Source organism: Crocuta crocuta, unplaced genomic scaffold (assembly GCF_008692635.1).
Source record: "Crocuta crocuta isolate KB4526 unplaced genomic scaffold, BGI_CrCroc_1.0 scaffold3, whole genome shotgun sequence".
Lineage (NCBI taxonomy): Eukaryota > Metazoa > Chordata > Mammalia > Carnivora > Hyaenidae > Crocuta > Crocuta crocuta.
The window spans coordinates 7,963,085-7,989,776 of record NW_027529934.1 but is presented as its reverse complement, the minus strand read 5'-3'; the positions used below and the strand labels follow the sequence as shown (position 1 = coordinate 7,989,776).

At 41.2% G+C, this 26,692-nt stretch overlaps 2 protein-coding genes across 2 annotated transcripts in view; both read right to left on the bottom strand.

Annotated features, from left to right (window-relative positions):
- RGSL1 (regulator of G protein signaling like 1) overlaps nt 1-5,962 on the bottom strand; it is a 120,024-nt gene extending 114,062 nt beyond the window's left edge. The window contains exons 1-2 of the mRNA XM_077763360.1: nt 5,950-5,962; nt 2,487-2,569 (exon numbers count right to left, since the gene is read on the bottom strand). Of these exons, the coding sequence (XP_077619486.1) occupies nt 2,487-2,569; nt 5,950-5,962 (96 nt within the window). The remainder of the gene's footprint in view (nt 1-2,486; nt 2,570-5,949) is intronic.
- A 6,104-nt stretch (nt 5,963-12,066) lies between these two features.
- On the bottom strand, nt 12,067-12,858 carry LOC144230950 (transmembrane epididymal protein 1-like). Its single transcript, XM_077763359.1, has one exon. It carries the CDS (start codon nt 12,856-12,858, stop codon nt 12,067-12,069), a length of 792 nt encoding a protein of 263 aa, XP_077619485.1.
- Between the last annotated feature and the right edge of the window lie 13,834 nt (nt 12,859-26,692).

Genomic DNA, 26,692 nt, shown 5'->3' with positions numbered 1-26,692 from the left:
TACCAACATGTCTCAAAGTACCCCCACATCATTTGTGATAACTAGAGGGGCTGAAGTCTTAGAACATTATGTCAGCCTCCATCTCTCCAGAACTGTCAGCCCCAAATTTTGTCAGTCTGAGACCCTCTCCTTCTGTCCCCTTTGTCCTTGGCTATGAGATACATAAGGAAGGCAATGGTACTGATTGTACTTTACAAATATCAGCGTGTGAATGAGGCTCAGTCCATAGTGACTCCTCACTGCTCTCTGTACTCAGGGTTTGACATGACATGCCCTGCCTGGCATGTGAAGTTGCTTTTATGAGATGTGTGGTGGGACTAAGAAGTTATGAGACTGTGTAGGAATAGTGCATGGAAGCAGTTTCACTATGTGACCTTTGTACCACAGAAAGCATGAGGCCAATGTGGAAAACATGCCACTTATAGAGAGCTCCAGGACTTCCCCAGACGTGTCATGTTTTCTTGGGCAAGTCATTGAACTTCTGGTGTCTATCTCACAGGATGATTATAGAAATTATGGCCAAAATTTGTAAACTGACAGCAGTATTCAACATGAACTAATATTGTCTCTCTAAATAAACCATAGCTGCCCAAATGGCCAAGGCTTTCTTACATTCTTGGCTGGGATTCTAGTTTCCACATCATTCTCACCTTTTCTAGAACATTATTGTAGACTGCTTAAGTTGTGTTGATGAACTGACTAACTACAATGCCTCAAAATTACTTCTGCAACCTTTCATTAAGACAGTGGCACCACCTTCCACCCAGGCACCTGACTCCTCCCTTCTTGTTATCACCTCTACTTGACATTCAAATAGTGACAAGGTCCTATATTTTTCTTTATAAAAAACATCTCTAATTTGTTCCATTCTCTTCATCCTCTTGCCTTTAAACCCCCATCACTGAAACAATCTCCTAACTGGTTTCCTTGCCTCCATTATGTTCCCCTGATGGCCAAACCTGTGGTCAGACTTCTGTGGAAATAATTTGCACAAATAAAAGTCTGATCACGTTACTCCTTTACTTGAAGCCTCTCAATGGCTCTCCATGACCCTCAGAATGATTTCCAAACTCCTAAGCATGGCCCACCTGCTCTCAGAGGCCTGGCTTAGCCCGTCTTGAAGTTTTATCTCTTTCTGTGTCTTCCTCTCACAACTTTTTCTTCAGCCTTAGTTGCTTAGAGTTTCTCCCCAAGTACCGTAGGATTATTTTCCTTGGTGCCTTTACTCACTCTGTTCTGTCAGTAAGTCCTCTGTTTCTTAATACTCGACCCCCCAGTCTTTTCCTCCTACCTCTTTATCCACATTTCCCTCCCTATTTTCTTCCCCAGCCAATTGTCAGCTACATTGTCTCCTTTAAAGACTTGGCTTGTGTCATCTATTCTTTGAAGCCTTTCCTGACCTACCAGGTAGAAATGGTGTCTCCTTCTGATTCACGTGTACTCCAGGGCCTACTAGACACTCCTATCATGTCACACACAACCCTTTTTGCACTCACCTTAAATATTGCTCTCTCACATTAGACGAGGAATTTCTTGAGTACAGTGATAGCATCATTAATATTTGCACCCCCAGTACTGAGCCCACTGAATGGCACAAAGTAACTACCCAATAAATGTTTGTGGGGTAGTGATAGTACAAAGTGGCTTTTTCCCAGTTGTATGACTTTCACCTCTTTTAAATAAGTGGTATTCCATGGGAAAGGATACACTGAGCCACAATTTATAAAGCACCAACCTTAAAATATAACCAAAAACTTAAACCTAAAAGGATGTGGGATTCGTCTACGTTTGGCTCTAATAATATTCTGACATTTGAGATTTATTTTATTTGCAAAGGTAGAGAAAATACATATTTGGTTTCAGTCAGCAGCTCAACAATTGCTCTGTGCCAAACACCTGGTGAGGGGAGCAGAGCAGAATGAATAATCCATGGTCCCTGTCCTACAGGTTTTCACAGTCTCTCATTCAGTGGAAGACACACACACACACACACACACACACACACAAAACACAAGAGGGTTGCAAAGTGCCAAGGGGCACAGAAGCAGGAAAAAATAATTTCTGATTAGGAGAAGATAGAAATTTCTTAAGAACAGGATTTAAGCAGAGATTTGAGAAACGGTTAAGACTTTGGTAGGTGGAATTATAAAAACCAACAACACAGCCAAGAAGGGGTGCAGAGGTGAAAGAATGCCAGCCCTATGAGGGTACAGTTGCTGTCACTGCAGCACTGGGTACCAGAGGGTGTGATGGGAAATAACTGTAGATACACAAAGGCACTTAAGGAAGCTGAGGACTTGGGATTTATCAATAATGGGAAACTCCTAGAGATTTTAAAGGAGATTCTGGTTATATTTATTTGCTCAAGCTAAACAGTTTTTGAGTTAGTAAGAAGTTTATTATTTTTTTTTAAAGGCACTCACCTCAGTGAGAATCACTATTCAGCTGTTGCTGAAACATTTGAATTTAATTCTGGGAATACTTACTGGGAGAGAAAGAAATGTGTTGAAAAAATCGGCAAAAATTTCATCTTCTAGCAGAATTATAAGGTTTGTAGAACTGATTATCTCTATATGGGGAGAAAAAAAAAACCACCTCATGAACCAGGGTTGCATTCAGGATGAGAAAACGAAACAAGGGAATGGATCATGTCACATGACCAAACCTCAGCATTTGATGACCTTTAGGGTCATCTAACTTGATTTTTCCCTCTCTCCAGGACTCTTCTCTGCAATATCACTCTGCTTAAATACTCCCAGCGGTGGAGAGCTCACAGCGTCTGAGGGCTACCCATTCCATTTATGAAGAGATGAAATGAGTAGGGAGATTTTCCTACTGTAAATCGCCTTCTTTTATCTTTTTCCATTTGTAGAAATTCTGCCCTCTGAAGCTCAAGAGAATTCATCTAAGTCCTCTTAAAGGGGACAATGCTTCCATATTCATAAAAACATCACAACCTTCTGTTTACCTCTGACCCCTCTCTGGTTAGTCTATCACTAAGCAATTCTTTAGCGATTCCTCACATGGCCTCCTTTCTGTCTGGGTCCTCTCTCTGTGGCTAAAGTGGCACTTAAAGCCCAAGCACTCTGCATGCTTTCCAGGGAAGAGCATTAGATAACTTTGCCCATATCGTATGTTCTATTAGTGTGGCCAAAACTGAGATTCACTTTGGGTGCTCTCAAATTACACTATTAACTCCATCATCCTTTATTTATGCAGTCATTTTTGGAAACTAAGGGCAGGAATTCACATTTATTCCAGTTGAATTTCAACTTGTTGATTTGGGCCCCCCAAGAGCTTTTCTGAATACTGATTTGGTCATGCAAAGTATTTATTACTCCTCTCAGGCTTGATCATTGTGCTGCCTAAGTCAATCTGAGGAAACGAATGTTGAATATCACAAAGCAAGCATAGATACCATAGGTGAACTCCTCTAAGGTTGCTCTAACTCACTCTCTGTGTTCTTTAACTCACAATATTCAACTAATGAATAATTCAATTGTTTTACCAATGTTCAGCATTTCCCCATCAAACTCAAAGTTTACAATAAAAGATGTATAAAATGAGCAACATATACACTATATCAGTCCCATCTCTTGGTCTAGTTAATTGTCTGGTGGGAATAGTCAGCGCCATTCACAATTGCTAGAATGCAGTTATGATAATAAGAAAACTAAACAATCCCCTCAATTACTTTTCCTGACGACACTTGGTGGTTATTGTCTTTGTGTAATAGAAATAGAAATAGGAACCCAGACAATCAAATATTCTTGTAACAGAATTGATATCAGTTCTTGCCTTTTGCTAGAGAGGTCTCTGTTCTTTTTAGATGCATTCTCTGATCCATATCATCTATTCCACATAGATAATCCAAAATCTAGGTTTTCAGGCTAAACTTCTTTCCTTGGCTCTAGTTCTAAATATCCAATGAGCTATAGGACATCTCTCCACGGACATCCATCAGAACTTCAATCTCAACATTTTCAAAACTGATCTGATCATTTTGCTTTTTACTTTATTCCTAATCTCTGTTACTAGAACCACCACTCATCCAAATGTCTAAATCAGAACCTGAACATCATCTTTTTGAGAGAGAGAGAGAGAGCATGAGCAGGGGAAGGGCAGAGAGAGGGAAACACAGAATCTGAATCAGGCTCCAGGCTCTGAACTGTCAGCACAGAGCCTGATGTGGAGCTTGAACTCACAGACTGTAAGATCATGACCTGAGCCAAAGCCATACACTTAACTGACTGAGCCACCCAGGCACCCAGAAATCTGAAAATCATCTTTTAAAAAAAATAGAGCTTATTTATTTATTTTAAGAGAGAGAAGAGCATGTGAGCAGGGAAGGGACATAGAGAGAGGGAGAGAGAGAGAATCCCAAGTAGGCTTTGCACAGTCAGCACGGAGCTGGATGTGGGGCTTGAACCATGAGATCATGACCTGAGCCAAAATCAAGAGTCAGACGCTTAACTAACTGAGCCACCCGGGCGCCCCCTGAAAATCATCTTTGATTACTCCTTTGCTCCATTTCTCTCCCTCTTAAACACTCCCACAGGCAATGGATGACCATGCTATGTTGTCTCTCTTCCTACATATTTCTAAAATCTATCCTTTCCTCTCTAACTCAATAGGCACTGTCTTATTTCAGGCTCCCATCATCTCCCACCTTGACTTTATGGCATCAGTTTCTTATAATAATCTCCCTGTTTCCTTTCCAAGCACTTTCCACACACTGGCACCATAATCTTCTGATGTTGTTGTTGTTAAAGCCCTTCAAAGACTACTCGATGTCCTAGAGACTATAAGACTTCACCATATCTGGCTTTTGGGTTGTCTGCCAGTACCATCTCCTACCACACCATACCATGCTGCCTTCTATTTGCCAGTCAAAATATTGTGCCTTCCTGCACATGCTATGCCCTCTCACTTTCAATCTTCATATTTTTGTTCCCATATTCCCATCACCTGAAATGTCCTCTCAACCAGTCTGCTTTGCAAATTGCTAGTCATCCATCAAGAACCAGTTTACATATAATCTTGGTGAACAAACCATGGTAAAATCTACCACAATAGTAAAAATCAACCACTACCTCCCCGCACCATTATTTACATCTCCCATTATTATAATTAACAAGTTGTTTTCATTTATTGATATATCTGTCTTTCTCAGTAGACTAAGCCCTATGAGAGGAGGAAGATGTCTTTTCATCTCTCTTCCCCTAGGCACTAAAAGTGCTTGCATAATGTCTAAGTTCTATAAAAGTTAAATGAATTGTTCTTCTAAGAGATCTTTAGTCTTTCGTGCTTTTGTTCAGTTGTTTGTTCATCATTGATAGAGCCTGGCATGGATTTCTTAATAAGATTATTGAGACAATCTGAATGCAGCAAAGAGGAGTTTGGCAGAAATTTCCCAAATTATTGTGTTCCATAGCTACACTCACTGTTGGCTTGACTATGACAGGGTTTGCCATTAACAAGACTGTCTTAGTGGGGTATAGAAACAAGGCTTTCCATATATTCCCCTTCTTACCTGTTTTGCCTTGAAACTTCCTAATAATTTGGGAAGGCCTTCAACATTCATTCCATACAATACTACTACTAACTTGGGAACAAAAGAAATAATTGGATAACCCCAAACTTCATGCTAGCCTTCTCCCTGAAAGAGACATGACACATGATGGCCCAAACTGCATTTTTCTTCCTACTTCTTAGTTGCCTTAGTTGTCTTATGAATGGGGCTCTGTCCTATCCTCAAATATCGGTTGGCATATTGTAGGGATGGGAGCTGGGGAGAAAAGGAAGAGAAAAGGAAAGCGAAGGGCATTAATAACATAAAGGCCACAGGTGGTATCCCTGAATGACAGATCTGTTAAGACTGGAAAGGTGGGTGGTTTGCCTTATCTAAGGGGGGTTAAAGTCTCAGAGACATCCCTCTTAGAGACTCACCAGCACTGCCCATGTTGCCATGCTTTCCCTGCCACTGTGATTAGTAAGGAGACAGAATTAGTCCCCAGACAATAGAACTCCACACTATGTGAACACACAGTGACACCTTCTCTAAGTGGTTCCAGATTCTATCAGGAAGTGCCTGCTCTTTTATCTCTGGGTACTCAATCTGAAGATAACTCTTTGTTACCTGGTCTCCTGAATCTCCTGGAATGTACCAGACTCTTCCTGTAGTTGGACTTTTAGTCCATACTATTTTGTTATAAGTTGTTGTCGAGTTATAGATCCTGAGTTTCAGCTCTGTCTCCTTCACTTGACTTTATGGCTCGGATAAGCAAGAATCTGTTCATTTCTTTGTTGTTGTTATTGTTGTTAATGTTTATTTATTTATTTTGTGAGAGAGAAAGACTGGGGGAGGTGCAGAAAGAGAGGGAGAGAAAATCCCAGGCAGGCTCTGCACTGTCAGCACAGAGCCCAATGAGGTGCTTGATCTCACAAACCATGAAATCATGACCTCAGCCAAAATCAAGAGTTGGACATTTAACTGACTGAGCCACCCAGCACCCCATGTTAATTTCTTTCTTTTTTTTTTTAATTTTTTAAAATGTTTTATTTATTTCTGAGAGAGAGAGACAGCGTGAGCAGGGGAGGGTCAGAGAGAGAGGGAGACACAGAATCTGAAGCAGGCTCCAGGCTCTGAGCTGTCAGCACAGAGCCCAATGAGGGGCTGGATCTCACAAACCATGAAATCATGACCTCAGCCAAAATCAAGAGTTGGACATTTAACTGACTGAGCCACCCAGGTGCCCCATGTTAATCTCTTTCTTTTTTAAAATTCTTTTTAGTGTTTATTTTTGAGACACACACACACGCACACACACACACACACACACACACACACACACACCAGTGAGAGCAGGGGAGAGGCAGAGAGAGGGAGAAACAGAATCTGAAGTAGGCTCTAGGCTCTGAGCTGTCAGCACAGAGCCTGACGCAGGGCTCAAACTCACAAACCATGAGATCATGACCTGAGCCTAAGTCAGACACTTAACTGACTGAGTCATCCAGGTGCTCCTTGTTTATTTCTAATGTGTCTTTTGAATCTAATATCCTTCTAGAAATTTAACAGCTACTCAGTGTATGTTTAATGACGTATCTTCCAGATAAGCTGGCAAATTCAACCTAATATCCAAGTGTGTTTCCATCCCCTTTCCTTCTTCCCAAATAGTTTCTCCTCTAGTTGGCTATGGGTTACTTTATAATCCATTGGCTTTTAAAGGCATAGAATAAACATTAGTTGAATGTTTTCCATGAGGAAGAAGTTAGACTAGGTGTTTATACTTTGTTTTCATTTAATTCTTACCCTCAGAAAATAGAGATTATTACCTCCTTTTTACTGAAAGATAGTTGAGTGAGACACTGAGATTTTACTCTGCCATTTTGATTCATGAGCCCATGTTGTTTCAAATATGCTAGTAAATTGAGCCTACTTTTCACATGAAAAATGCATTTGAATGGACTTAAAAATAAGCCCCTTGGACTTCCTCACAAGGATCTATTTTTCTGTATAATTCCTTCTACTACTTCTTATGTGTGTCCTTACATGTCTAATTAGACTTATTTCCTGCAGATGTTATAAAAGAAGTAGATAGTACCTAGATGGGAAGGAGTTACTTAGAAAAAGTTATCCTGTGTACCTAGTAACTTATCAGCAGATTGAAACAAAGCCATCTAATGTTTCATCAAATCAGGGCATAGGCAACAACTGGAAATTTTCTGTGACTAATTTTGACCCCAAAATTTCTAATCTAGATTAGTCCCCCATTCTTCTAGACCAGTCACTTCAGAAAAGACAAAGGAGGCAAGAGGCAATATGGGAAAGAAGTTATATTTGTCATTCATTTGAACTCTTCTCAAGATGGTATATCTTTCAACTGTAAACTGGGCCAGGCCCACTTATGTGCTATCATGACCAGTTCAAGGAAAAGAGCAGAAACCTTTTTTTGTCTACATGGAAACAGTTCTAGAAATGAAAACAATCATAAATGAAAAGAAAGGAAACATACAAATTTTCTGGAATATTTCCAGTTTACTAAGGTTTAAAATGTTATTGCAAGTTGGAGCATGAGTTTGTTCACAGAGAACAACTTGTGGTAAGATAAATGTTTAGAATATTTTGATATGGAAATTATATTTTGTTGCTCACTTTTTATTGCCTTAAATGGGTTTTAAGATTAAGATCTTGTTCACTTCAAGGATACATAACTGATTTGAGGGTAGTCCAGGCTTTGGGTCTGACTGACCACATTTAGATCGTTCTTTGCAATGTCCTAGGATACCTGTAAATTAGCACAAAGAGGGTCTTGAACGCTGAGTGGGGTGGATTTAATATGGTTTTATGCTGTTTTATATTGGTCACTCAGTTTCTGACCACTTGTCTTATTTGGGTGAATCTTCCTGCCCTGGCAGCAAGGACATGACAGAACTTTTCATCTTGGAGGCATGACTCAAAATCTGAAAGGCAATGAGAAACTACACGTGATGGTGCCTATGACAACCAATGTTCAATGGTGGGGTGTCGGCAGTAGTGGCACAGTGGGAATGACCAAAAATGCTGAAAGAAGATGCTCTAGTTCAAAATGAGCTTTGACGTAAATGGGAGGTGGTGCTCACCACCAATGACAAAGTTTATGCAAATATCATAATAGCAGCTATGGCAGTGTGGGTATCAGAATGATTCAACCCACTGATACATTCCTTAAGACAGTGTGCTCTGGGACTTGTCTTCAATGAAGCTGTGTGAATATACTCTACTCCTGATCACTGCCTCACCATCTTCCCCACAGCTTGAAGAGCTTGACTACTGGAGGTATTAACAACCAGGGCTTTGGCATCTGAGCACAGAAACATACAAGACCTCAGAATTCCTGCCTTGAACTCCTCTAACAAACTCCTACTTATCCATCCAAACCCAGATCAGAGTTAAACCAACATTTCATCTATGCTATACCTCTACTACATACTTTATTTACTCACTTGCTAATCATTTATTGCATATCTAATATGAGCTAAACAAGAGAATTTTGATTATTTTTATAAAGTTTATAAAAATCCATTTCAACTCAAAGGGCATTGTGACACTGTTTTGTTTTGAGATACACACACACACACACGTAAGGTGTATATATATACACACATATATATATAGAGAGAGGTTAATAAGAAACAAACAGATCTTCATTACGTAACTAGGTGCCTGGACAGACACTTGCTTATGTGTTTTTCTGCCCTTCTCTTCATCCCTTCACTTCTTTTAAATTTATAAATACTGAATGGGGAGCAATTGCCTTTCCAGGCTCATTTAAAGATGATGCCCTCTGGTGGATGGTGGTTAAGATTACACCTTTCACTATAGAGCTCTGGGTTAGTTGTTTGTTTGTTTGTCTAAATTTATCTTCAGTTGTTTATTTTTGAGAGAGAGAGACAGAGGGTGAGTGGGGGAGGAGCAGAGAAAGAGGGAGACACAGATAATGGGAGAGGGGAAGGGGGAAACAAGTTACAGAGAGGGAGGGAGGCAAACCGTAAGAGACTCTTAAATACTGAGAACAAACTGAGGGTTGATGGGGGTTGGGGGAGAAGGGAAAGTGGGTGATAGGCATTGAGGAGGGCACTTGTTGAGATGAGCATTGGGTGTTGTATGGAAACCAATTTGACAACAAATTATATTTTAAAAAATAAAAACAAATTAAACAAACAAATAAATAAATTTATCTTCAGTTGGTCTTACATTCCAAAGTGATTAGGATCACATCAGAGTGCTCATACCTACTATGATGTGAGGAATACAGAAAGATCCTTTCATCCAAACATCAGACCTGTCTATTCCACCATTATATTAGGCCTCAGTAATAATCTTTTGTGGCTTTGTAGGACCCTGCTAATATTTATTATTTTACCTCAAAAGTACATATTGTGAGACATAATAATATTTGGAGGCATTAATTACCAGACATTAGTTCATCAGTGTCTAATAGGACCTCAAAAAAAGTACTCAGAAACGGACAGATCTGTCGACAGGTGACTTTGATATCTCTTCAACTTTTATCTTTGCAGAGAGATAATATCTTAAAATATTAATATTTGAGCTTTTTTTGGTAAAAGAGTTATTTACAATAACTTTCCCCCCAATTAATGAAAGACATTGCCTCAAGATGAGGTTGTGCTGTAATTGCAAACAAGAAGAACCAATTTTTAGGTTAAAAATATCCTAAATATGCCCTTAGTACAAAAATAGGAGGCCTGAGAGAAGTAGAAAATAGAATTTTCCCATATCACTAGGAAAGAGTATAGAGGAAAAACAGATTCCCTACCTTCCCAAGCTCAGGACACTAGAGGAGGTTCAACTATGCGTTGGGAAGGAAGGGCTGCAAGGCTAGGTAAGGCCTGAAAAATACCCAAGTTGTGGGGGAGAGACAAGGGGATGGGACCCAGAGGTGACAACTGGAAACAGGGCAGAACCTACAGAGAAAACTGCAGAGCTCCACTGGTCACCAGAACCAAGAAGAAGCACAGAAGCTGAACTAATGCCTGATAAATATTTTATTCCACCCCATGGACCACTGCTTATCTCCAATGGAGAGTAGCATTGTTACCTGATCAAATATCCTACTGGTGCAAGATGTAAGCCTTCCATGGAAAGCCACCTGCTGGTCACATGCCTGCCATCCCACATTCGGAGACATTGCTGACTCCCATCAAAACGACACTGGGAAGCACCCCCGCCCTTTGCAACAACTCAGGATGCTCAGAAGCCCCCCAAACCATAGGGTAGAGAAACTTCATAACCAGACAATAATTCATCCCTGCTACACTTTAACATTTGAGCAGGAAAATTAACAAGGAAGAGTAAGGCCAGAGCCAAAAAAAAGATGGGTATGTCTAGTTCTCTTAGGAACCAGAAGAAAAGGGGGAACTAGAAGGATGATGAACCCCTGGAACCCCTGCCCCAGCCTCACTCTGTCCTAAGCCTGGATATTATAGGCATGACCAAGAGTAAGGGAAGCTTGACAGATTCTCCATATCCTGGGGATGGCAAGGAAAGAAGCATAACAGGTGGTATGAAGACATTCTTTTCCAAGTTGCCAATAATTTAACTTTACTACTCAGAATTCCACCTCCCTTGACACCCTGATATAGCATTATGTGACATAGCTAAATGTCTGGCTATCTTAAGCCAGTTTTTAACCCTTTGAGGTGTGTACAGAGCAATGGGCTGATCGCTGATCTACCCAGGGAGAAGAACCTAACAGACTTTACACTCAGGGAGACTGATCGATAAATTCTGGAAGCACCTGAGTCCTTCTGAGCCCTCACTCTGTGCAAGGTGTTACTCTGTTCTGCTAGACTCTGCAGAAGAAATTGCCTTCAAGGATTGTGGTGGTGTTACCATGGCATCACATATGTCCAGGCTTATCAAAATGCATACATTAAATATGCATGATTGTTTTTATATTAAGTATATCTTAATAAAGCTGAAAATAAAGGATCTCTTAGATAAATCATAATCTGAAGAAAGAATTCAACAATAGTTTCCCAAGTTCTTTATAGTTAAAATAATAGTTTAGATTTAGTATGGGTATTGAAGAGATCCAGAAAAAAAAGGGTAAGAAGGTGGTTATTATGAGTAAATTATTATGATGTGCTAATGTAACTAGAGGTCAGTATTCTCTGGGGTGGGTGAGGAGATTTATAAAGACCCAAAGGCAGGATATAGTACATTTATTTTCATGCTCTCCTGGGAGGGATGTGAAGAGTACAGATAGGAGCAAGCCAAGCAGAATGCCTTGGTTGGAGTTGAGGAGAGTCAGGAGAGGTGGGGGAAATAATTGCGAAGATGAGAGTGAAGGTCAGAGTGACATGCCTCTTGTGTTTCATTTGCCTTGCCTCCACATCCTGCTCAGCAAATAAGACTAAGGGGTCTTAGTCAGAAGGGGTGAGGGGTATGCCCATCCCAACAGAGTCTGTTGCCTCAGTCATCTTTCTCGCTGACCCCTGCACTTCCCACAACTTCTCTTCCAGGTATTCCCGAATGTGCAGGTGACAGGAACCATTCCTGGCTTATCCAGGTTCAGACTGTGAAAAAATGTAACAATACCACAAAAAAGAGAAGCCATAGACCCAGATCATCAAAATGGCAATGGAAGCTACATGCCAGCAGAAGAAGGTGGTAACAAATATAATGTTGTTTTTGTCATCATCCATCCATTGATAGCCAGAAATTGGTTTGTACAGCATAAAACCTATCTGAATCAGCCAAGAGCCTGTCATCATATAAAAAAAGGCCTTCATCACCCAGAGTTGCAGCACATCAGGGGCCCACAGCTCTGCGATCGCCACCAAGGCCAACAGGAATATGGCCTGAGTGAGCAGGATATGAGACTGCAGCTCCACACCTTCTGAGTCCTGCATGTGAGACACCATCAGAGGCAGAAACAGAAACATGCCCAGGGCTTGGGCACCTTGCTCCAGAGCAGCACACCTCTGGCGCAGCACATTCTGGCTTACCACATCTACACACCCACTCAGGAAGAAGGTCATATATAGAGTGAGATGCTGCCACTGTTTGCGGTACAAAAAGTTTCTCTGATGATATATCTTGCTGATAAGTACAAACTGTCCATGTATGTTATGCAGCTCGTGGGCTACTAAAATGCAGGCACTTAATATCTTCACCAGCCCAATATAGTATATTTGTCGCAGCCTTGCCCATCTTCCTTTGCTCCAAGGATGGCGTGGCAGATACTGGACAGGGCGGTTGCATATCAAGGCCCTGGAGACCAGTTGTGTATGATAAAGTCCATAGAAGAAGAGGCACAGCCCTGGGTACAGATGACCCTCAAAGCCTCCCATGGAGCTGAAGGTAGGTCTGACCAAAGGCAGAAGAGGCAAGCAGTTCAGGAATGGTCACCTCAGGTTCTAGAGTGTGGAGGTAGCTTCCTGAAATCTACTTATATCCTCTCTCCAGCTCATTGCATCCACATACAGAGGGGAAATGGTTTTGGAGGAAACCCAAACTTATGGTGGGGTGGGTGTCATGGTTTCCGTTCTGATCTTCTGCTCTGGTTCATTGGTAGCTAGCCATCCATTGCCAAACAATGAAATAAACATATTCTCCATCATAATGCCTGGATGTCTGCAGTTCTTGGAGATTATGCTAAAGAACCCCCTTGCCTCTCTTACTTGTCTCTTATGACTCCTCGCATATAATCTCATATAAATACCAGGTGCAGATGTATTCCCCTGGGTATAAACAGTCTTAAGAGTCACAAGTAAACCTACACAATACCCAATTACTTTAATGTTATTTGAGGATTGCCAGATAGGTGTTCACTCCTGAGAATCTCTCTTCTACTGATCTCCAGATCAGAAGTGAGGTGCCACCACCTGAGATTCTTTCCTTTGGGCTGAAGCAATGTTTTTCCAACTTAAAATGCAGGTGAACAGGTTCTACTCAGAGGTACTGATTTGGAATTTCTTTAGGGTGGTGTCTTATAATAAGCATTCCAAGAAACATTCCCAGGTAGTTCTTAGGCACACTAAATTTTGAGAATCACTGAGTAAAATGTAGGTACTGGTAAGAAAGAAGATCCTGTTGGGGTGCCTGGGTAATTGTCCGACTTCAGCTCTGGTCATGATCTCATAGTTCATGTGTTCAAGCCCTGCATCGGGCTCTGTGCTGACAGCTCAGAGCCTGGACCCTGCTTCCAGTTTTGTGTCTCTTTCTCTTCTGCCCCTCTCCCACTTGTGGTTTATCTCTCTCTGTATCTTAAAAATAAATACACGTAAAATTTTTTTTTTATGTTTTATTTATTTTTGAGGGAGAGAGAGAGAGAGAGCAGGGGAGGGTCAGAGAGAGAGGGAGATACAGAATCCAAAGACAGGCTCCAGGCTCTGAGCTGTCAGCACAAAGCCCAACGCGGGGCTCAAACCCACAAACCTGAAAGCCGGATGCTCAACTGACTGAGCCACCCAGGCGCCCCTAAAAAATTTTTAAAAAAAGAAAGATCCTATTAATCCAGTAACCTTAGTGTCAATTAGCCATCAAATATTTTCTCTCATGACAGAAGCATTTAGTTAGAATGAAATGGATATATTACCCTTCATGACAGTCAATCAAGTACAAGAATGTCTCAAGTTAAATTAGTGCCATATTGTTCCTATAGATTTCCATTTTGATTTATTTATTGGTAAACTCTCTTTTGTTCCTACTACCAATGGATCTTCCATTTTATTTTATCATGTCTACTAATATAAAAAACTAAAATTTTATTTTGATTTTTATATTAATCATCATGCTGCATGTAGCTACTGCTCTTACTAATTTTCAAATGATTTTATATAATCATGTTATCTTCAATGATGAAAACGTAATCTCCTTTTAGACATACTTTTGTCTTTTCTAATTGGCTTTTCCTATTTCATTAGCATGATAGAATTCTATTGTTTTAACTATGAAATTTCCTGGGAAGTGTCTCCTCAAGCCATGGGGTTTTAGTGGGAGCTGTCATTTTTTGATAAATCCTGCTTTCCTAGCCATAGATCAATCAGTCAAGGAATGAGCACCTAACCCAGCGAGGCTAATCTAAGCCCTTCAGCAAAAAATTTTTTAAGCAAAAAAAACCCCCCAGCTATCAGACTCTTCATAGATTACATCAATTCTGTTCATAGCAGAACTACTTAGCATATTTGAATTTAATTTCCTTCTCCATGGATCCAATAACATATTCGTTATCTGTTGCTGTGTAACAATTTAACACAATTTAACTTAGTGGCTTAAAACATCATGCATTCATCTCAGTTTCTGCGGGTCAGGATACAGACAGATATCTATGGGACCTCTGCTCATGAGTCTTACGACGTATAGTCATGGTGACAGCCGGGTTGCATTTCATGCTGAAGCTGAGTCCTCTTCCGAGCTCACATGGTTGTAGCAGAATTCTGTAGGGCTGAGGTCCTATTTGATTGCTAAGCTGTCATTTCACATGTACCAGATCAACAAAAATTAGCTTGACAATGTGAAATAAATAGAATGATTAATACATTGCTAGTGGAAATATAAGTTGATACAATCACTTTGGAAGAGGATTTGATGTTATATGGCATTATATAGTAAAGTTGAAGATACATATTCTTACTTTTATAATCTATACAGTAACTCTCATGCATGCATACCAGGATCATATTTAGGACTCTCCATTACAGCACTGTCTGTAACTGGCAGAGAGAAGGAGGAATTATCAAAATGTCTTTCAGTATTAAAATGTATAGATAAATTTTTCGTATTCATAAAATGAAAATGATAGAAAAGTAAAAATGAAAAATGAAAAATACAGCTAAAGTCAACAACATTGTGAGAGTTATTTTTATATGACAGCTTGACTGGGCCACAGGGTGCCCAGGTTAAACATTTATTTCCGGATGTGTCTGTGAAATTAACATTTGAACCAGTGAATTTAGTAAAGTTGATTGTCCACTCCAATATGGGTGGGCCTCAGTGTGGGTGGGTTAGGCCTTGAGAACCTAAATAGAGCAAAAGGCAGAGGAAGATGGATTCATCCCTTTTTCTTTCTGCCTGTCTACTGGACGGGGACATAGTCTTCTTTTGCCCATGTACTGGGGTTTATACCATCAGTTCCCCTGGCTCTCAAGTCTGTGACCTCTGACTGCAATTATGCTACAATGTCTCCAAACTAGTGACAGTGAATGGTGGGATTTCTGTACCTCCCTAATCACATGAGCCATTTCCTCATGATCAATCTCCTTAATGTATATGCCTATTGGTTCTTCTGTCCTACAGAACTCTGACTGATACCAATATGGAACGTCAACATAATTTTAGATGAAAAAAGAATGTCACAAAAGAATATAAACTGTATGATTCTATATTTATATGTATGTACATATAAAGTTTATATATATAAAGTTCAAAAACACACAAAACTAAACAATGTGAACACATATGCAGAACATAAATCAATTTCAGGAAAATGGTTACCTCCCAGAGGAGAAGAATAGGATAGATTTGAGAGGGACACAGAGGCATGGAAAATAGCAATGTTCTTATAGTTGGTGGGGACCACAGGAGAGTTGCTTGTATCCCACAGGAGAGTTGCTTGTATCCCAACTCTAGACTTTACATGTATTCTGTAAATGTTATTTTTTTAATCTATTCAATATTAATTTTTTATTTGAGAGAGAGAGAGAGAAAGAGCATGAGTGTGGAGGGGGGAGAGGGGCAGAAAAAGAGAAAGAGAGAATCTCAAGCAGGCTTCCTGATGTGGGGCTTGATCCCACCACCCTGGGATCATGGCCTGAGCCGGAGCCACCCAGGAGCCCCAATATTAATTTGTTTTTACAGAAGTAAGAAGACTAAGTAGAAGTGCTGTGAAGGTAAATATGATTTGATGTCTATTAAGTCTACGTTAGGGTGAGAAGTTGGGAAGACAGCTATTTGCAATGGGCCTCTCCAAGTGCCAAAATGAATCTTTCTCTAGGATGTCAACACTTATATATATCATTCTACAACTGGCTGTTTCTCACTCAGTCATGGAATGTGTTGGAGGCAGAGCTATTTTGTTATACGGTGGCAGCACTGATTCATTTTAATATTATGTTCTTTATCTAGCCCCCTAATGATGGACATGTTGGTCTAGCTGATTTATTTTTTTAACAAATAATGCTGAGTAAATATTCTTCTTTAGATTATATTACCATAAACAGCATTTCTGAGTCACAGACTACTTTTTTAAATTAAAATTTAGTGATAAATCTCCCTTCAAAATGGTCATACCAATTTCCACTCACCCTTACAATATATTAATCAACAAGTTCTCTGGATTATTTATCCCCTCCTACTGTCCTTGTCCAAGCATCAACAACTCTGCATTGTTGCAACATCTCTTAACTGGGTTCCAATCCTCATCTATTCCTATCCATATTGCAGCTTTGGGAATAGAGAGCTAATAATTTAAATTCCCCAGTATCATCCCATTGCCTTATGGATAAAATCCATGCCCTTAGAATAAGCTTGAAGTTGCCTCTTACTTTGGCCTGGCCTCATTTCCAGCCCTTCCCCACATGTACCATTGTCTCTAGGCATATCAGAAGCCTCCAGTTCAGTCTGGATTGGTCTTTCTGTTCCACATTCTTTCTCTATCTGGTAAACTCCTCCTTTCTCCTTTAAAGCTCAGCTCAAGTACAGTCTCCTCTCTACTAGAAAGGAAATCTCTCTGTGCAACTTATACACATCTCTATAGTTACACTTAAACGCATACACTTATGCACATCTCTACAGTCACACGGTTTTACCACTCTTTATTTACTGGAAAGTATTTGAAGTTGGAGACCATATTCTGTCCTCTTCGTTCTCTTTAGAATCTAGCCCCACACCTGGAAGTGCTCAGTGAGTGTTTGATAAATGAATAAATGAGTGAACTATCATATGAACACATGGTCTCTACCATAAAATGCTTTATAATCTAGTTATAAAGACAGAGCAGAAACATACAAATGATGCAGGGTCACTAATTCTAAGAGCTAAATATCAAATAAGTGAAACAAATGTCCAGAACTATTTAATTAGAGGAAAGAGCTCACTCCCACTGTATAAGTTAAGACAAATACGATAATTTCCAATGAACAGCTGGAGAGACTAACGTATGTAAATTCAAATTGTATCTTCGACTCCTTTGTCCTTGGATGAAAAGGGTGTGGAGGACTTGACATAACTATAACACAAATATTCACCCTCTTGGAGGCAATATTGTCCCTACTTAGAGCACATGGTGTAAGCCAATGGTAGAGTGTAACCCCAGAAAAGAGCCTAGTAGAGCAGCACAGAGTTCATATTCGAAGAATGTTTGTCTTTCAACTATAGGCATTGAGGGTTCATTAATGAGGGGTAGACTAGATGGCCTCAAAGAGCCTACCAGCTTCTGCATATGTGACTGTCAGAGCCCGCATATTTCATGGTGAAAGTCCTGGTATAGTAATTAGGAAACTCATGTGCTATTAGAGGGATGTAAGTGAAAATTTCTCTCCTCTTACTCCTCTCCAGCCAATAACAGAGGGAAGAAGGATGTATCTTCTAAAAGGGTGAAAGGAATGAGCATACCCTATTGGTTTGGAGACTTATGGCCAAAAACAGGTGGACTATAAATCAGGAAACTCTGCTTGCCCAAATGTGGTAGAAACAAGTAGTTTCCTCTATTGAGCCAGATATACCACTGATGGGGCAGACACCTGGGATGGAAAAGGAGCAAGTGCTAAACTCATTAACTGATGTCTCACAACCTACAAACAAGGCCTTCACCAGAGGCAAACCTCCTGGTACTACTGTAGATAGGTGCCTAACCCTAAGACAGGGTCTGGTGGGCACAAGTAAGGTATGAATCTTGCTGGTCATCATAAACATCTCAGAAGTTTTAAAAAATAGAGTACTAAAAAAAACAGAGTACTAAATTTTTACCCTGACCCTACTGAATAAAGTCTCTGGATGGGGGGCCTAGGAATCTGCATTTTGAGTTATAAACCGCCCCCCTCCCTTCCCATCCCACCACTGGTGATTCCAATGCAGGCCATCTTTCCTGAGGCTTGGAAACCATTGCTCTAGACCGGAAAACACCATCCTGGTCATTAGGCCACACTTGGGCACCATTTTCCTGCCCTCCCCAATGCATAGGTTCACCCAGGAGTATGGGGTGACATCTTTATAAAGGCAGAACCCAGCAATATTTATCAAGAGAGGCTGTCATGCAGGAGGAGGAGAGGGAGGGCAGAGGTGGGAGCAGACTAAATGAGGGAGAGGGAAGGGAAGGTGGAGGACAGAAAGAAAGATGGAGAAAAGTGAAAGAAACATGGAGAACTCAACAGAAAGGAGAGAAAGGGTGAAAGCAGCCCAGATTCTGAGAAGAGAGAGACAAAGTGGGAATCAGAGGAGACACAGGCTGTGCTTTCTCTCCCAAGGGTGGGAGACAAGTAAAAAATCCTCTTTGTCCAGGCTCCAGGAGACCATGTTAGTTAGTGATTAAAAAAGTAAGGAGTCTGATCTGTATTTGAGACCTAGTTTGCCCATTTTGTTAGGTAGATACTTTAAGACAAGGTATTCAACTTCTCTAAGACTCATTTTCCTCACAGGTAAATGTGGGATTTTGAGGTATCCATGAGATACTGATTTTAAAGCAGGTTGTGAATATAAAGTACTTTAAGTTGGTAATCAGAGGGTTGGATGAGAACATAGAGTCACTTTCTTCCAAATCCCTCTTTTCACAAAGGAAGAAACTGAAGCATAGAAAGTGATTCACAAGATGTCACAGGGTTAGTGAATTAGTTCGTAACAAAGTCTATGATGAGATACTCAGTCACAGGCTGACTGCCTACAAGAAGTACAGGAAAATCGGGGTGCCTGGGTGGCTCAGTCGGTTAAGCGTCCTACTTCGGTTCAGGTCATGATCTCATGGTTCGTGGGTTCGAGCCCGGTGTTGGGCTCTGGGCTGACAGCTAGCTCAGAGCCTGGAGCCTGTTTCAGATTCTGTATCTCCCTCTCTCTCTGACCCTCCCCTGCTCTCTCTCTCTCTCTTTCTCTCTCTTTCTCTCAGAAATAAATAAAACATTAAAAAATAAAAAAAAAGAAGTACAAGAAAATACCAGCTCCACATGGAACAAAGTATAAGTGGCCCAAGGCTGTGAGGCCCCTTCTCAGCTAGGCCCTCCACTGATGGGGCCCGAGACCCCAAAGAGCCCAACCCTCCAGCAAGCTCATGGGTTGGATCTTGATCTGTCCCACTCTGCCCAATCCCACAGTGATATTGTCACCTGGACCCAGGCCAACTGAGGCATCCCCAGAATTGGGAGGGGCAGAAAAGGAAAGTCAGCATCAAATGAGAAGAATCATGTCTGCAGGCCTTGAGAAATACTTGGTGCTACACACATGCCCACCATTAAAATGCTTAATTGACTGTATCCTTAAAACTAGGAATGCAAATGGAAAAAGCTGTAAGCAAATCAGTTATTTTGAAGCTGGGCTTCCTGGTAGAAGGATGTGTTGGCTGCAGGGGGAGTGGCTGGTCAATATGGATTCCAGAAATAGATACTTGATAACAGGATTTTTTTTTTTCTTTATCCAGCACCATCCAAAGAGAAAGACTGTATTTGGGAGAAAAAAAGTGCTATATTATAGGAATGAAGTCTTTTTGGAAAAGGGACAATTTGTCAAGCCTTTCTTTTACCTGCAAGTATACTTAGTTATCTACATTCTGAGTCAAGGTTCTGAGCTAAATTATCCCTAACTACTTTGATCCTAGACTGAGGGGTTGGGAGGCAGGAGCATGGATGGGTGGTAGGGAACCAGGGACTATCTCACTGGTGGGCACTGATATTTCTGTCACTGGAAATACATATCCTCTAATGTTAATGAATAAATTGGCCTTCTGGTTTACATATTAGTGTCAATTAGTCTTTTAGAACCCAAACGGACTGATAAAATTGAGTTTCTGGATCTATAATGCTCATTTATCCTGCCTTCTTATGAGCCCCAAGTCCTACCCCTCCCCAGTTTCTGCCATCCCAGCTACACTTGTCTGATGTTGCCCAGATCACATATTTGCATTTAAAGGAGACACCTCAGAAACATCAGTGCCTTAATTTGTTTCATTCCAATTCAGTGAATGTGTATTAACTTCCTATAATCAGCAAGACACTGTGCCAAAATCTGGTATTACAAAGATGAATAAGACATGACACTTGCCCTCACGGAACTCAAAAGCAGTACCTTGCCACTCAAAGTGTGGCCCATAGGCTACCAATGTCAGCATCACTTGGGAGTTGTTAAAAATGGCAGACTCCTAGGCCCCAAATCAGATGTACAGAATCCGAATCTCTAGGTGATTTGTATGCATATAAAGTTTGAGAAGCACTGATTTAGTAGAAAAGACCCAACTAAAGTCATTTTGAATTAAATTTTATGTTGGTGGAATAAACGAAGTATGGTGAGAAAATAAAGGAGAATGTGGTTAACTCTAATGAAAGGGCAGACATTTGCACTGAAATTTAACTTGAACAGGCCAGTAATGTGGGAATGGGGAGCGGATGAGAAATGGTAGGAGTATTCAGGTATGGAAAATGGCATGAACAAAGTTATGAATGTGTACAGTGTGTGGGGACAGGAGTGATGGCAGAGCCAGACTGGGACAGACTGGAACAAAAGTCTTTCAGGAGCTTTTAGATGTCACTCTGGAATGGATGGCACTATCCAGGCTTAGACGTTGTGCACTCCTTTGCTCTGACTTGGCTGAAGAGTCTCTTTCTACCCTTGTTACCAGCCCTCCATGCTAGGAGCTGATCAGTGCATGGACAGGAAGAGGCCTATTCTCAACCTCTAGCCCTAAGTGACCCCCAGGGCTGAGGGGCTGATGTTTTCAGTCAGCAAAGGATGCCGAATCTCAGATCTCGTGCCAGGCCACCTGGTCCCTGGCAGCAACTCTGCAGAACGACCTTGGGAGGGAGTGAATGCACAGATTCCCACAGATTCCCATGGACTCCCACGAATTCCTGGCAGCCCAAACAGTCTTCAGGGAGAGGGCTTCCCTCTTATTCAGGCTGTGAGGGAAATTGACTGTGGAGAAAGTCAAGAAAGTAATGACAAACATTGGAAAAGGATCGAGGCAGGATCTGGAGGCTGGGCTTCAGTCCTGGCCTGGCCTCTAGACCAAAATGAAGTCTCTGAGCCTCAGCTATAAAATGAAGAAGATGGTATATGATTTCCAGGTAGCTCCGATAGCCTGTGATTATGGCTCCTTCCAGTCTTGGAGAGAGCTGCCATTTTTCCATTTTCAAACTACTTAGATTCTCATTGGATTCACTGTCCAGTGGCAAAATTAAACATTCTTCTTGGGGACATAGTCTCCACCCAACACAAGGGCATCTGGGTTAGATTGTACATCAGGATTAAATTTAGGGGAAAAACTCTATCTGTACATATCCATATATACTTAATCATAAAATAGATATTAAGCATCTACTATGTGTTTTGTTTGGTAGCTGAATCGGGCACCAAAGTAGAAGCTTGAGTTCTGGCCAGAAACTTTCTCATATATATTTGGAGAAATATGACACATCTTAGTAAAGAAGAAAGCAGTACGTAATTCCATAATAAAGTGTTTTGTTATTGATAATTGTTAACATTCACAGGGCTAAACACTTTATAGGAATTACCACATTTATTCACATAAATCTGTGAGGTAATAAATCATTTAGGATGTTTGGATTGTGCATAATAGAAAACCCATAAAGACATGTATTCTCTCACTTAACAAGAGCTTCACAGGTAGTGCAGCTCCAGAGCTGGTAGTACAGTGGCTGAATGAAGTCATCAAGGACTCAGGTTACCTCAAGTTTCTTTCTCTGCTATTCTCATTGGTCTTGTCCTCAGACTAGCAAACATCATGGTTTCAAAATGCTACCACACTGTCAGATAGCACATCCTTACAGAATGTCCAGAGGCAGAAAACAGAGCTGTTTTTCATTATGTATCTAAAATCACCCAGCCTAGAGATATACTCTAGAGAGATAGATATAGACAGATAGATAGATAAAGATATAGATATAGATAGATACACATAGATGATATAGATATATACATAAAGAATTTCTTTATGATGGGGACATCTCCCTGATTGAACCTGGATTTCATGCACACATCTAAACCCAACACCAGTAAGGGAATCACCACTGGGCTCAACTGGCTTCCTGCTTCACTCTCTGCAGCTGTGGCCAGTTCCCAGGCCCACCTCTTCTGACACATGGGAGGAGGAGAGTAACTAGCCCCTCCCTAAAAAAAGAGGAGAGTATTTCTTTAGGATGAAGGAAAAGGCAGGTGGCTAGTAAGAAGACAAATAAACAAATAATTATTTCTATTTTACAGTTTGAAGAAATAGAAGTTTTGAGAAGTCATTGGTACAAGGTCATATCACTTGTACACAGTAAAATTGGAATTCTAAATTGAGCCCATACTCTGACATATTCCAAATCAGATACCTGCACTTTCCCTGCCTTCTTGACCCCCACCTCCAAGCAGTTACTCACCTGGGGTCAGAGGCTCCTTGCACCCTCCAGTGCTGAAAAGCACATCTGTTATGTACTCTCCCGGCCTCCTCCAGGGCAGGGACTAGACTTCATTCATCTTTTTATTTCACTTTCCCCTCCACCCTCTAACACCACCATGCTCACTTGCTTTTAAAATAAGTCTTCATCTATTGTCCTTATTAGACTGGATTTTCCTCCTCAGTATAGAACACATCTCCTTCCTTTCTTTCACTTCTTCCTCAGCCTCACTGCTGCCCAGAACTCAGCTCTAATCCTGGGAAATAGTCAGAATAAGTAAGGGCTTAGACACTGGGTCCAGACAGGCCAAAGATTCAATTCCAGTCTGCCATTGACCAGTCATGTGAGTTCAGGCAAATAACTGCACCTCAACCTACTCTCCTTATCCATAAAATGAGGAGATTTACCACACAGAGTTATGGTAAGAATTGAAGGAAATAAGAGTTTAACACAGCCCTTAGTAAATGGGAGTTCTTGTTTATAATTAACTAAATTAATAAAAAGGAAAACTCGCTTTAGGACAGTATATCACAGTTTGTAGAGCATTCTCTACATGATCTTGTATGATCCTCATAATAGCCATGTTAGGTGAAGGATGCTGCCTCCCTCTGAAGGCTGAGGAAATAGACCCTGAGAGAGGTTAAGAGCGTTGTCTCTTTCAGGTTCTTCTGAAACATTCCATGGTACATTCTTGGGGGCTATTCTCCCACTACATGTGTCAGGGGACCCTCCTTGTTGTGGATTATCTCTGTCATGAGTTGAATTGTGCCTGCTCCCTAGTTCATACGTTGAAGTCCTAATCTCAAATTAATACCAAAGAATGTGACCTTAGTTGAAATAGAGGCATCACAGATGTAAGTGTCTAAATTAAGTTGAGGTCATAGTGGAATAGGGTGCGCTCCTAATCCAATACAATTGGTGTACTTTTAAAAAGAGGAAATTTAGACACAGACACGCAGGGAGAAGGCCATGTGAAAATGGGGGCAGAGATGGAGGTGATGTTTCTACAAGCCAAGGAACACTGAATCCTGCCAGGAAACCACCAGAAACCAGGGGAGAGGCATGGAACAGACTCCTCCTCACAGCCCCAGATCAAACAACACTGCTGACAGCTGGATCTCAGACTCTTCACCTCAAGAACTGTGAGACAATACATTTCTGTTCAAGCCTCTCAGTTTGTGGTACTTTGTTACAGCAGCCCTAGCAAATTACTTCAGTCTCCCTGGGTAGGAGGCTACAGATTTGTGAACCCCCTTCTCCTGAGGTTGCTTTCTCCTTTGGGAGTCTTGTTTACTTTGGCTGGGCACCCCCCGTTTCACCAGGCCAGTGCTGACTACATTGTACATTAATGTCATGGCTTGAGATTCTTGCATCCCCCAATATTGAATTCAGAGAGGCTTCAGATTCTCACTTATGCCTTATTTTATTTCTACCCTGAGCTGTTAGCAGAGAGCAGCTTCCTTAGTTCCTGAGCTGGTGGGAAGAGTTTGTTTAGTCTCTCTTACACTGACAGAACCATTTCCAAATCCAGCCTTTATGCAGAAATCTGTGTTTTAGTTTGAGCCCAAGCCCATACCTCCTGTTCCCCTATTAGCATGAAAACTCTAGCTAGTAGGGCCTCTATCTGGGTTCAGTCAAACCCTGGCTGCCAATTCATGATCTTGTCATCTAGCTCTGAGTTACAGTTTATATTTTATCACTTGGGGATTAGGGGTTTCTTCTTTAGACCTTGGATTTAAAAAATAATAATCTTGTTCTGCTACATCTGATTTATTTTATCCCCCATGTCTTTTCCTGCGGAGGTGAGAGGGGGGTAGATCAGTCTGTTATGTTGCCAAAACTGGAAGTCCTTGGAGTAGTTATTAAAGACAAGCTCATCTTCTAAAGGGAGCAAAGGTGTTTGAGTTGGGACAGTTCACACATTCAGATGGGTGCTTTGCTTTCTTCTCAGGGCACGGAGTCTCTGGTCTTGCAAAGCCACTGTACGAATATGGCTGGGAGATGGTGTTCCACGGTTTAGAAAGAGCCTCCTCTGGGGGCTCAAGTTGCTCCCACAGGAGCACCCCTGATGTAATTCTCTTCTCTCCCACATCCATTCCTGTCAGGAGATTTCAATACTCATGAGAAATCAGAGAACATTGCTGGACTGCAATGGAATCTCAAACCACCTGAAAAGGATTTTGATTTTTCTACTCCTTGAGGAGACAGACATAAGGGAGCCAAGTACAGAAAAGCCTAACTACTTAAGTCAGTGTGAGAGCCATCAGAAACATCCCACTAAACCCATAATCTGTGTTAACGATCATAATTAGGAGGACCTGCTGTTCTTATTCGCATTATCTCCATCACGAGCTTAAGAGAATCAAGCCCACAAGGAAGCCCAATTTCTCATGTGAGGGAAGGAGTAGAGGGTCTGTTACTTAAGGCCTTCTGAGAACCGGAAGTCTCCCCAAGTGTTCTTAGCAATCCCATCTACATCTGCTAGATTTGGCACGGTGATGCTTCAGCCAGCTAGTCAGCCAGCTGCAGACACTGGCCAGCTTTCAGAATAACCCTAAAATCTACAAAGCACTCCAGGCAATATAGAAGCTCCCATTTTTCATGATGGGAAATTCAAGCAAGTTTCTTCTCTCAGAGGCACATCCAGGCCCCAGACTTAATTCTCAATGGTTTGCAACACTAGGCTATTCTGATATATCTTTGGCTGGCTAACTAGTTGGATGAAGCATCACCATGCCAAATCTAATAGATGTAGATGAGATTGCTAAGAACAAGAGCATCAAAATAACCACCTCCTTTGAATAGCCCTAAGAACCAATGGTTTTGTTATGTGAAGACCAGACATGAGAGGATATAGCCCTTTTCCCTGGTCTCCTAAATACACAGATGTGATATATATATATCACATACATACATAAATAGTTTCACATTCTCTGGACAGAAGTAATGTCATTTACTTCTGAAATGAAAATAGAACTGGCTCCAGCTGCAATCTACCAGATTGTCAGGAAATGGATCTTTCATCATCGACCATTACCTATCTCCCTTTTTCTCTAAGAACCCCAGGGCTAATACAGTCCCAGAAGTCTGTCAAACAGCCTTTCTTACAAATAGAAGAGACATGACATGGTGCCGTGCTTTTGATACAGAGACAGCAATGATCTCTGTCTCTGAATCTCTATTATCTGGCAATACAGCCCCAGTGAGGTAGTGGCTACCACAGCCTAGTCCCTGCTCAAGCTAGCAGAAACCTATCAAGAAGTGCCACTCTGAACAACACAGCCACTCAGCGTGGCCTCAGACACCAGGGCTTGTTGCCTGGACCCCAGGATCTTTTCTTCCCATTCAATCCCTGGGGACCCCTGGGGTCCTCTCTGAGGCCCTACTTAGAAGAAGTGATTGTGTTTACTCTTAATCCCTGAAATTTCCTCCAGGGCCAGGATGCTGCTCACTTTTAACTTTCTGAAGCCCAAGGGGCCATCCTGACTCCTTCTGCTTCAATAGTTTGAGCACCATCAGCAAGGGTCTGTATTTTCAGGGCAAACAGAGGGCCATCCACACTCCTAAGAAGGGGGATTCAAGTTTT

Coding starts and splice junctions, on each gene's coding strand:
- LOC144230950 (XM_077763359.1), bottom strand. CDS start 12,858: ATGGGAGGCTTTGAGGGTCATCTGTACCCAGGGCTGTGCCTCTTCTTC.